Below are 12,734 nucleotides of genomic sequence, written 5' to 3'. Positions count from 1 at the left end.
ACTGGTATTGGATGCTAAACTATGTTATCTTATGCTAGATAAGGCTTTTTTTTGTTTAAAAGCAAAACTGCAGCGTTCGTTCAGTCCTTTTTCACAAAGCTGCATGAAATGTTATTCCTACACTTAGCCTAAAGTGGTTGCACAGGAATGAGAACAGTGAACCTCCGAAACATGGAGAGTTATTTTAAATTGAGAAGTTACTTAACAGTTATGATCAATCCTGTAGAACCACACCCAGGTTGACAATAATAGGAGAAAATTCAAGGTAAATCAGAAAATTGGCGCTGGTATCAAGTTTGTTTTTCAAAACTTGCAAATTGTGGGAGTTCTTTCAAATCATACTTGAAATGAACTAAAAATTTAATGTTTTTTTGATATAAGGAGAAGTTGCAAATGCCTTGGAGTATCACTTTCTCAAAACGGATTAAGTGGTTATTTATCTCATTGCTCTTTTGTGGCACACTCTGTTTCCTTAGATGAAGTCACTACATTACAAATTAATTACTTTGAAGTGTTTTTAGATGTTTTCGAGAGGTGTGATGAGACATGATGAAAGCATAAGGCTTCCTTTTCTTTTAAGGATGTGTATTTTTATGCTGAGTGTTTAGTCTGATTCCTTCACCAATGCAAGAATTTTAGCTTTTGGGATTGCACTGCTGCGTTGAATGTATTGAAATGGGTCACTAATGACACATCTCCTTGGACACCAGCTGTTTTTATTAAATGCCTCTTCCTCTCAGCTGTCTTCTTCCAATCTCTCTGATTCAGGAAGCAGTGAGTAGAACCTTATTGCTACTTCAAGACAAAACTTTTCAAGCATGGTTTATTTGTTTAGTTTACTCCATTGCATCCTAGTATGTTTCTTCATGATTGAAAATTTGAAATTTTTGCACATTTGCCAAAAACTCTGACAGATTGTTATCTCTATGTAAATATTTCTGCTTTTTGCACACAGCAGACTTCCCAGCATGAAATCCATTTGCTTCTGCCATGGGTCCATTCTTGTTTCTAACAGTTATCATGCTTATCTTCTTCCGTTTCTCATTTCTACAAAGCAGATAAATCCCCTGCTCGAGTGATTCTAAAGACAAATGGAAGTGAATTCTTGATACAATTCCCATATTTAAGAGAGGAATATTTGTGGTCCAATTTCAGAAGCATCTGATGCTTCGAAGTCAAAGAAATGTACCTTCTGCCTAGGCGAAAGTGCAAGTGATGTATTGGTTCTGAACATGAACCTTAAAGACAAGTCAAATTTGGGTTGAAAACTAAGTGATCAAGGGAGAAGTTTTATTGTACAAACTTTAGCTTGTTTTTTAGCAAGATTTGTTTATGGGATGAGAGTGTTATGGTTTAAACCTGCATTTATTGTCCATGTCTGATTGCCCTTGAACCATTGCAGTCCATGTGGTATAGGTGCACCCACAGAACTATTAGAGTTCAAGTATTTGACTCCGAGGTTATGAAAGAATAACAGCAATATAGTTAAAAGTCAGGATGGTGTATGACTTGGAGAAGAAATTGCAGCTGTTCACATACAACAGCTGCCCTCATTCTTCTCAGAGTGGAAATTCATGGGCTTGTAAGGTGATCTTGAAGAAGACTTGGCAAGTTGCTGTTTGGATCTTGTAGAAACTGGAACTCATGATACTAGTGTGGCAGAAGTGAAAGTTTCACATGGTGAACGGTTTGATGATCAAGCAGTCTGTTTTTTCCTTTGATGTTGTTGGGACTTGCACTGATTCATACAAGCGTCCCATCTCTCTCCTAACTTGTGCGTTATGGATGGGGAACAGATTTTTTGTGTTTCAGTATGTGTTGTAGAATTCCCAGCTTCAGGCCTGTTCTTGTAGCCACAGTATTTATTTGGTTGGTCCGGTTCAGTTTCTGGTCAATGGTAATTCCAGGATGTTGATAGGGGATTTAGTGAAGGTAATCCTGTTGTATATCAAGGACAGGTGGTTAGTCTCTCTCTTGCTGGAGATAGTCATTGCCTGCCAGTTGTGTAGTTCAAATGTTACTTGTCACTCATCAAAACATGTCCGAATATCATTCGGGTATCATTGCATTTGGACAAGGACTGTTCCAGTATCTAGAGAATTGCAAATGGTGCTGAGCATAATGTAATCATCAGCGAACATCCCTGTTTCTGACTTTATGATGGGGGAGAGATCATTGATGAAGCAACTGAAGATGGTTAGGCCGTGGACACTACCATGAGTAAATCCTGCAGCAGTGTCTTGTCCCAGGTATGAATCTAGTAGGTGGAAAACCTTCCCTGATTCCCATTGACTTCAGTTTTGTTGGGATCCTTCATACCACATCCAAGTGAACACTTCCTTGATGTCAAGGGCTATGACTCTCACCTCGCCTCTGGAAATGAGGTCTTTTGTCCATATTTGAACAAATGTATTGAGTTCTGGAGCTGGATGGTCCTAGCAGGCCTCAAAGACATCCTAATTGAGCAGGTTATTATTGAGAGGTGGTAGCTGTTAGCACTGTTGACAGTGCTCTTCACTTTTATGGATGATCATTTAGGTTCCTTTCTGTACTGCTAGTTTCTGCAGTTCCACAGCTGCTGTGTTATGTAAAAAATCACTGATTTTAGTGGTGTATTTATCTCTTGTGTTATCTGTGTGCTGTCATGACCTCAGTTGTAAGAAATCATCTATTATCTTCATAAAAAAGTAAAAGGAAAGAAGGCTCTAAATTAATGATTTAATGTCTCTGCCAGAAAAGCAGACAGAGGAATTTGACAAGACTGCATGTGACAATATGTGACTGCAATGTGACAAATGTGGTACGGTGGCACAGTGGTCAGCACTGCTGTCTCACAGCGCCAGGGACCTGGGTTCGATTCCACCCTCAGGTGACTGTCTGTGTGGAGTTTGCACATTCTCCCTGTGGCTGTGTGGGTTTCCTCCGGGTGCTCTGGTTTCCTCCTACAGTCCAAAGGTGTGCCGGGTAGGTGGATTGGCCGTGCTAAATTGGCCATAGTGCCCAGGGATGTTTAGGTTAGGTGGGTTAGACATGGGAAATGCAGGGGTGGGGGTCTGGGTCTGGGTGGAATGCTCTTCGGAGAGGTGGTGTGGACTTGTCGGACTGAATGGCCTGTTTCCACACTGTAGGGATTCTGTGAAAAAGAATTGTGTGAATACTATGGCTTTAAGAGGTATATTTTGCCCGGGTTTTTTTAATGAAGAAAGGTTGAGACAGAGGCGTTGAGCAGTCTGCTTCAAAACCTATAAAGTAAACCGCTTGTGAGGCCTTGAGTTTTTCTTAATTCAGAAGAATAGAAGCAGCCTGAATGGGGTGAGATCAAACTCCCACAGAAAAATAGGATTTTTAGTTTTTTAGTTTTTCAGTAGCAGTTACTGTGGTCTTAAGGCTGGGTTTGGAAGCTGCAATACATCTCTCCCTGCTACTCTGTCTCTGAGTTTTCTCTTGATGTTTTTCCTTCTGGACTGGAGAATTGCATGTGAGACAATCTGTTTTACTGAATTTGCCTTTGACAAGGGTGCGTCTATGGGATGTTACTATATTGGAACAGTTACTGTTTAGTAGTTAAATAATCTATTATTCTGTTAAGTTTTCCAATAGAATTAAGTTATTCCAATTTATTTATTTTTGTTGTATCTTACCTATAATATACAAAAAAGGTATGTTTTGCTTCGAGACTGGTAGTTTGACCAATCAAATTGCATCTGGAACACAATACCTGGCACTTTCCTGTAAAATAAGAAAAAGTTAGGGTCTAGGCTATCTTCTTAACATATTTTGTGGGTGTTTGGTCTGGTCCATAACACTGCAACAATCATTCAGTCCATAATATTACAATCATCCTTTCCAGGCTGATTTTATTTTTATTGTGCAATATCTAATATATAAATGATAGAGGAATATTGAAGTATCGTTTTGCTATATTGCACAATTTTTTTACACTCAAAAACTGAAATTCTGGTTACCTGACCATGCTGGTTCTACAACTGCCACACCTTTTTAGGTTCAGCTAATGCCGATAATGTACAAAGAACAACATGCATTTATATCGCATTAAATTGCCTGTCCAAGAAACTTGGAAGACTTAAGTGCTCAAATGCTCCACAGTAACTCTTGTAAAGTGGACCAATACAGAAGGGCACATTTCACTCAGTAAAATCCTACAAAAAGCAATGAAAAGGTGAATGACTGGTCAATCTATACCTGGGCAATTCTTCAAAAAGTTATTTTACTGCAAACAGTTTTTTAAAAATTGTATGCTCTTTTTATGACTATCACATTGCAGGGGATGACCAATTATGCTGTTGTACACAGTTTGTTGACAGTTTGACAAATGAGCTGAAAACACGTTCAACTCATTACACCAGATAATGTTAAATGATGCATTCTTCTCCGGAATTCAAACAGGACTGAGATTTGACTAGATGTTCTGGTGTTTTTCCCAGGTGACATATGGATCATTTGACTACACTTCACTGCTGTACCTTTCTGACTACAGGACTGACTTTGGTGGTGGGCGGTTTGTGTTCGTTGATGAACTTGCCAACAGAACTGTGGAGCCTCGGATAGGTATAATTTTTCTATGTTTTCTCAATTCTTAGAACCCATGTAAAATGCTTTAAAATTCACATTTTGGAATTTATGTTCTTCAAATCTCATTACTGGAGAGTTGAATATTTTTACTATTGTCTGTCAAAGTCAACATCAGGGTTTTCAGCTCAAGTCTTGCCAAACATACTGTGGGAAACTTCCTGTACTTTACCTCACTCAGCTAACTGAAATAATGTTAACTCCAAAGCATCATCCCTGTTTGATTAATTTTTTTGTACATTTTCCACATCTGAATGAGAACTTGTTATTTTACGCTGTTGGCTGCTGTTCAGTTGAAAGTGATTAAAATTGATCAAGATCACTTCATTCTGTCAGGTGGATTCAAATCCAGGTTCTGAAAGTAAAAGAACCGTTTTTGGATAGTTTTCTCCTCTATTGACTCTGGCCCCCTCAAACCATCAGAGAGTATTGTTGGCTCTCTATGGGATTGGGTGGTGTGGTGGGAGGGGGCAGGGGAATAGTTGACCTATCCACACAAAGGTGTGCAACGGAAATGATGGAAGCAGGTAACACTGACAGTGACTTTGCTTCTTTGGGAGATGGAGCAGAAGTTATGAAGAAGACTAGCTTTGAGCCATGCCTTCTGACAAGTTGGAGTCAGATCCTCCATGCCCCTTAACTGTGACAAAATGCCATCTAGCTGGTAAACCAATGCCTGCAGCATCTCGGTTGTACGCCCATCAGTCCTTCATCTGAATCTTGTGTAGCTGAACTCAAATGGGACCTTGCTATGCAGTGACCAGGAGCATCAACCGTTCTCTCCCCTGGCCTGGTCCAAGCCCACTTGTGCTTGGATTGTTCATCACACGCTGACTCCAACTCTACATTAGCCTCCAATGTATCTTCAGTAACAATGTCTGTGTGTCAAATCAAGTACAGAGCCTCTTCATTACTGTCTGTCTGTCTTGCTTACTGTCTGTCGCGCACTCTTGCTCACGCTCTCTTTCCTTGGGCTGCTATGTTGGGTGGTTGGCAGTTCTTGGGTGTCTGAAATCTGGCACTCAGAAGGAGAAGATCACCACTTATTGGAGGGAGGTTGGTTGTGAAGCAAGAGGTCCATGGATTTGCCATCAGCCACTTGCTGATTATGTCAGATAGCAGGATAAAGTTGGCCACAAGTTCACATGGGACACGAGAGGATCCTGCCATCATTGTTAATGTTCACAGCAATGTCAGATGCTACAGGTTCTGTCACAGTCAGCATCATGACATAATCATGCAATGATTACAGCCCGTCTGTACTAGCTTCTAGTAAGAGCTGCTCAAGTGGTCAAATATCCTGGCTTTTTCCCTTGGATTTGCCATTCTTTTTGCTTCAGAAATTATCTAATCTCAGGTACTGTACTCCAGATCCTAAACATTAGCTTTGTAAAATATGTTTCCCCATGATGTGGACAACAACTCCTTCATAGACTTTAGAAATGTAGATGCCTTGTCTTCCACCAGTTCAGCTCTGTTTTCCCCTATTTTCCTGCAAGAGAAAGGGAAGAAGGTCAGTGAGTGTATTGCACTGTAATTGGGTTTTGTGCCTTCTGCAACTGAATGAGAGGTGGGTGTCAGGCTTGCTGCTTTGATCGTTTATGTGACTGGATTAAGGAAAGAGTCCTCAGTTCCAGGGAGTGCTTTTATGAGAATGACTGGGGCTTAATGCATTGAACAGCATGAGAATTAGTGATATAGAAGTGAGCAGATGTCTTGTGAAGATACATTCACTGATGTTATCCACCCACGTGAAGGCAATTGAACTTCTTTTGCACAGGTTACCATGTCTAAAGGCGTCTTCATGCACTGATGTCTCTGAAGTGAGTCTGTGAGCTGATCTTTTGGCCTCTTCACAGAACCAGGTCACTTCTCCTCCTGCCAACCTCCGACACAAAAATTACTACCACTATGGAATCCTCTTTCTTCCTGGTGTTCGTTTTGTGTTAATTTAAATTGCAACAATATTTTTGTGTGACTTCCCGTTAAGATACAGCCAGCCTTGAAGCTGAGTAGGCAATTTGTACTGTATTCTCTACAAAACAATGCTACTGGACCCTCCTGCTGAGTTCAGAGACTACAGGCGCAGTCCGTGCCTGGGACCCTTTTGACCCTTTGCTGTGATTACGTAAATGGCGGAAAGATGTTACGAGCACTTCTGTCTGTGTTTGTTATATGTGTGGGTTGTCTAGGGGTTTGTGTGGATTAGAATGTGTGAGGGTAGACATTTTCCTGTCTAACGAAGAACATGCAGAGTAAACAAAATATAATTAATTGAATCTATGTCATTGATGATACAAAGCATATTGACAGGACCTCGTCTTCTGTCAGTCTCCCCATCAAGTCCTTATGCCGTCATTGTAATGGGTCTTGCTTATTACACTCTATCAAGTATTAACTCTTTCAGAGCCATAGCCAGCAGTGACAGGGGATGGAGAGGGCGAGCACACACCAAGCTTTCACATTACCGTTCTTGATCTTCATGGCTAGTAGGTCACAAATTGTCACCCTGTCCCTTGCTAAAAATCAAAGGCTGTTCGATTTCTAGTCTGTAGGGTTTCAGGAAGGATTGTAGCAAGTTCTTCAGAGCAGCAAGTATATGTATTCTTTATCCTCAAAGCTAGACAACAGGAAAATTGTAGAATTTTTCACCTTGCCTTCAATAAATTAGCTCAACACTGGTTACAACTTGAACTTGGGACCCTGTACACTAGATGACGATTAGCAACACCATCTTCAGTAACTTGAGCCACTCGGGGACAGAAACAGCATTCTGAATAAGCTTGTCACCAGTGATTCAGTCACAGCCCTTATAATTTGATTCAGATCCTAGGTAATTCAATAACACGAACAAAAACAAAGTTGCTGGAAAAGCTCAGCAGGTCTGGCAGCATCTGTGAAGGAAAAAGCAGAGTTAACGTTTCGGGTCCAGTGACCCTTCCTCAGAATTAGGTAATTCAATCTTGTTTATATTAATATTTCTTAATTACTTTCTGTTTGTGTTTTGTTGGTTTGAAATGGCTGTTCTGCTATTAATGCTAATTGGATCAATAAGTTTCAAATAACAACAGCAATATCTGCTATTTTTAGCAGCTTTAAGTACATGCAAATGAATGCTTTTAATACCTGGCACTCCACCCACATTGATGCAACGGTCAAGAAAGCACACTGACACCTTTACTTCCTCAGGAGGCTAACAAAATTCAGCATGTCAGTAAAGACTTTTGCCAGTTTTTATAGATGCACCATAGAAAGCATTCTATCCAAATACATCATGGCTTGGTATGGCAACTGCTGTGCCCAGGGCCATAAGAAACTACAGAGAATCGTGAACACAGCCCAATCCATCACGCAAGCCAACCTTCCATCTACTGACTCTATCTATACTTCTCGCTGCCTTGGGAAGGCAGTCAACATAATTAAAGATCCCTCTCACCCCAGTTATAATCTCTTCGACCCTCTTCTGTCAGGCAGAAGGTACAAAAGCTTAAGTACACATAGCAACAGATTCAAGAACAGCTTCTTCCCCGCTATTATTAGACATCTGAATGGAGCTGTCAAATTTTAAATTTAATATTGATCTTGTTCTTTATGCACCTTCTCTGCAGCTGTATCATCGTATTCTTTGCTCTGTTCTAATATCCTTTATGCGTTTTGTGTCATATGATCTGCCAGAACTGCACACAAAACAAAACTCTTCACTGTATTTAGGTGCACGTGACAATAATAAATCAAATCAAAGTATGTTCAAAGACAAAAGCTTGACTGTTATTGTTCTAGTTAAACTTTGTGGCTTCAAGATATTCCCATTACAATGTATGTTAGTTAAAATCCTTCAGGTGTATTTAACATCATATAATTTCTGTGTGTAGCACACTGATTTCCATCTACTGAAAGAACAAATTGTGATTTCATATGAAAGTTGGGTTCTGGTTCCATCACCTGAGTCAGTTTGCTGTTTTAACAAATAAAAGATATTATAGGAGTTTCATTATGCTTCATGGTATAAATCGGAGATAAGTGAAAGGGCCACTCAATAGACCTCCATACTGTGTCAAAACAGCATTATTACAATTACGCACGCAGCCCTTCCTTAAGTCTGCTTGATGCTCTGTAATGACAAAATGAAAAAATAACTCATTTTATTCCGAGCTTCTGTCTCACTGAGTACTTTCAGATTTCCAGCATCTGCAGATCTTTGTTTTTGTCATGGCCTTTAATTTGCATCTACATGATAGGTACATAGTCCTAAAATTTAACAATATTTTTTAATAGTTTTTTTTAAAATACAAGTCCCATTGAAAATATAAATACCTTGTATTCCTCTTAGTTTAACCTCTCTGATCTATTAAGATATTGGGAAATTCCTATTCTGTTTATTACTTTCCTGTCTTGGAATATGTTTGCTTCAAGAATCAGGAAAATCTGCTTTACAGTGGTTTATAAAACCAATTTCTAATCCAAGGGATGATATCCAAAATGTCTCCCAGAAGGCTCTAACAACCAGATGAAAATTTAGTTCAGAAAATTGGAATGGGATGTCCTAGGTATAGTGAGATTGATGAAAATCATAATGGTGTAATTTATGAGGTAGGAGCAATATCAGGAAGACAGAAGATACCAGACTAGAATGAACCTGTCTCGAGAATGGTCTTAGACACAACACTAGTGAGCTGCATTTAAGAACCTACTATGTAGTGATGCTATATAAAAAGTGAAAAGAGGTTTGAAGAGCCTTACTTAGAGAGAATGAGCAAGCAACCTTAAAGACAGCTAATGAGCAGAAACCCACGGACTAAGTTACTGCAGACCAGCATCACAATGTGCAAGTAGCATATTTCAGTCCTGTGGTATGGGTACGCCTATTTTTTTGATAATGAATTACTGTGGCAATTCCTGAGTAATTTTCTTCTTTACCTCCATTTCTCTCTGTACCCGTCAATCCTTCCTTTAATGTATCAAAAAATTTTAAATCAGTATTCAAAAGGAATGATAGAAAGAAGGTTTAAGATTTTTGTTTATTTCTTGATATTAATTTCCATATCTAACCTGAAAGAAATGCCCAGCACTCTGACTCATTTATTACTGAGAGCAATAAGGAATTCTATAACACATAATAAATAAAAAGTCCCAAAGGGCGTCTCAAACTAGCTAGAAGGTGGCTTATTATAATACGTAATGCTTTCTTACATGTAGAGCATCTTTGCTGGTTAAGAGTGAAACAATTTATATACATTTTAGTGATGAAAATTGCTTAGTAATGTGTGAGTGATAGGTGATGCTCATTTGCAGTACCTCCTTGGCATTGAAAGACAAAGTCTCAGTACACCATTTGTATTGTGCTCGCTCCTATCCTTAGTCATTTATTTTCCTTTGCATTATTAGCTGAACAGTGTTGCAGTTTAGCAACAATGGTTCCCATGTAAGTTTGTCGTCATGTGATATGTGTTTGGCGATGACTGTTGACAAGCAATAACTGGGGTAATATTTGATATCACCATGTTGGTGAATTGTTTTATCTGCAACCATTAAAGAACTTAGTGAGGAAATAGGACATTTGGCCCACACCAACCTCCAAAGAGCATTCCCTATCCCTGTAACCTTGCGTTTCCCATGGCTAATTCCCCTAGGTTGTGCATCCCTGGACACTATGGGGGGAATTTAGCATGGCCAATCCATCTAACCCTGCACATCTTTGGACTGTGGAAGGAAATCAGAGCACCTGGAGGAAACCAATGTCAACAGTTGCCTGAGGTTGGAATCGAACCCAGGTCCCTGGCGCTGTGAGGCAGCAGTGCTAACCTGAGCCACCGTGCTGCTCAAACCTGCTCCATCTTAATCCATTGGAAATCATGGAATGCAATTCTGGCAGATCCAGTGACAAGTGGGAGATCTGTTTGATCCAATTATCGTAAATGCTTCTTTAATTTTCTTCTACTGTGCATAACCCACTGGTTGCATTTCCTTTTAGATTTCTGCACAGTTGCTTATGCGCTCATCCTAAAGGCAGTGATGCTTGTGCATGGCATGTTTGTCCCATTCACATTCCTGCCACATTCCTGCTGGCTGTTCATCCACACTGCTCTGAGGGACCATTGATAACTATGCATACAGTAAATACAAAAATGTAGAGTCAGCATACTTTGAAAAGATTGCTTTTCTCCTATTTCTCTATACCTCATCTCATTTACTGGTCTTGTTGCTGTTTCCACTTGCTATTCTTATTCAGGCTGTTTGCTGTTTTGTATTAGCTTTGATGTGTTAGTTTTCTGTGGTTCATCTTCATTTCAGCCCGTATTGCTCTGAATTGAAGCATTGTAAGCAACTCAAATATACAATGTTTACTTACTTGATTAGTGTTTTGTCTTTGGGTGAGCATTTCTTCTTGTGAGCTGATTTCTGGTGAGCTCTGTAGCTTTCAAGTTTTAGCGCGATTGTGGTTAACTTTCAGAGCTTCATATGTGATGGACTGAGTTAGATTATCATTAGGACATTCTTAGATTGCCACACTCGTGCTGTCCAGGCACCAATGAAGTAAGTAACTACAATAAACATGCTCAAGTCTCATCTTTCCATTGTAGTGCTGATGTTTATGCACCACACAACTCATCATCTATTCTATTTACTTCATTTCATTCTCAGTTTATTCTTTTCTCCATCAGTTACTTATCTTTCTGGCTTCTCCTTAAACACATCAATGCTATTTGCCTCACCATGTTATGGTGTTTTGAGTTCCTCTTTCTAATTGAAGAATTTTCTCCTTGAGGTTGTTGACTTGCTCACCAAGCTGGCTTGTCTTCGTTCAGATGTTTCGTCACCCTGCTAGATAACGTCATCATCAGTCAGGCCTCTGATGAAGTGCTGTTGCTCTACTCCGCTTGGAATGTATACTGTCCAGTCTGTTATGGGGAGTATTCACTAGAACAGACCGGGCAGTATAAGTTCCAAGCAGAGTAGAACAACATTGCTCCATCGGGGGCCTGACTGATGATGTCACCCAGCATGGTGACAAAACATCTGAACAAAAACAAGCCAGCTCGGTGAGCAAGTCAACAACCTCACCCACAGCCTGAGCTACAAATCTTTTCAAAAACCTTAAATTTTCTCCTTATTTCCTTACTGAATAAGGCTTTAACCATGTGCTCACTGTGTAAAATTGAGAGTCATACAGCATGGAAACAGACCCTTTTGGTACATCTAGTCCATACGGACCATGTCCCAAACTAAACTAGTCTCACCTGTCTGTGCTTGGCCCATATCCCTCCAAACTTTTTGCATTCATGTACTTATCCAAATGTCTTTTAAATGTAACTGCACCTACATCCACCACTTCATTGCACACACAAACCACTCTGTGTAAAAAATGGTTGCCCCTCATGTTTTTTCAAAACTTTCTCCTCTCACTTGAAAAATATGCCCCTTAGTTTTGAGCTACCCATCTTGGGGAAAGGACCTTCTCTCAGCCTCTCATAATTTTGTAAACTTCTTTCAGGTCACCCCTCAACCTTCCAGTGAAAAATGTCCCAGCCTATCCAGCCTATTTTTGTAACATTTTATTTCTATTCCTGCCAACTACCTGACAAATCTTTTCTGAACCCTCTCCAATTAATAATATACTTCCTATAGCAGGACGACCAGAACTGCGCACGGTAGTCCAAAAGAGCCTTGCCAACGACCTGTACAACCTGAACATGACGTCCCAAATCTTATACTCAAAAGTCTAAGCAATGACGGCAAGCATATTAAATGCTTTCTTAACCCACCCTGTCTACCTGTGCTGAGATACGGCATATCAAAACTCTCCTGCATGATAATAGCAACCCCAACCAAATGACTATTCACTATATTTTGTGAAAATTCATGACAGGGTCCATGTCCAGCTCTTTTGACCCTGAGTGGTGCTTGGTCTATCTCCATTTACCCTGGAAAGGCAAAGTGTCTCAAAAGTGAAGTGAACAGGTGAAACTGGCCACCTCATGATGCAACTTTGCAGTAAACCCACAAGTGGTTTTCTCCACTAATAAGGTGCTGTCTTCAAGTGAAAAAGACGTTTTGCTAACCACAGAAGTAAGAATTATGAAATGAATTTGAGTGCAATTGTGATGCCTGGTAGGTAGGCAGACAGTGCATCTCGGTTACTGGCT

General features: G+C 39.9%; 1 protein-coding gene across 2 annotated transcripts in view; it reads left to right on the top strand.

The window, feature by feature from the left end:
• The window catches only part of uts2r2 (urotensin-2 receptor 2), a 128,601-nt gene that overhangs the window by 93,188 nt on the left and 22,679 nt on the right, over nt 1–12,734 (top strand). For both annotated transcript variants that reach the window (XR_007264556.1, XM_048610792.1), the window contains exon 8: nt 4,446–4,569. Coding sequence is in view for 1 of the 2 variants with exons in the window: in XM_048610792.1 (XP_048466749.1) it covers nt 4,446–4,569 (124 nt within the window). In the remaining variant the exon portion in view is untranslated. The remainder of the gene's footprint in view (nt 1–4,445; nt 4,570–12,734) is intronic.

This window comes from Rhincodon typus, chromosome 23 (genome assembly GCF_021869965.1).
Source record: "Rhincodon typus isolate 14 chromosome 23, sRhiTyp1.1, whole genome shotgun sequence".
NCBI lineage: Eukaryota > Metazoa > Chordata > Chondrichthyes > Orectolobiformes > Rhincodontidae > Rhincodon > Rhincodon typus.
This window is presented reverse-complemented; position numbering and strand designations above follow the sequence as displayed.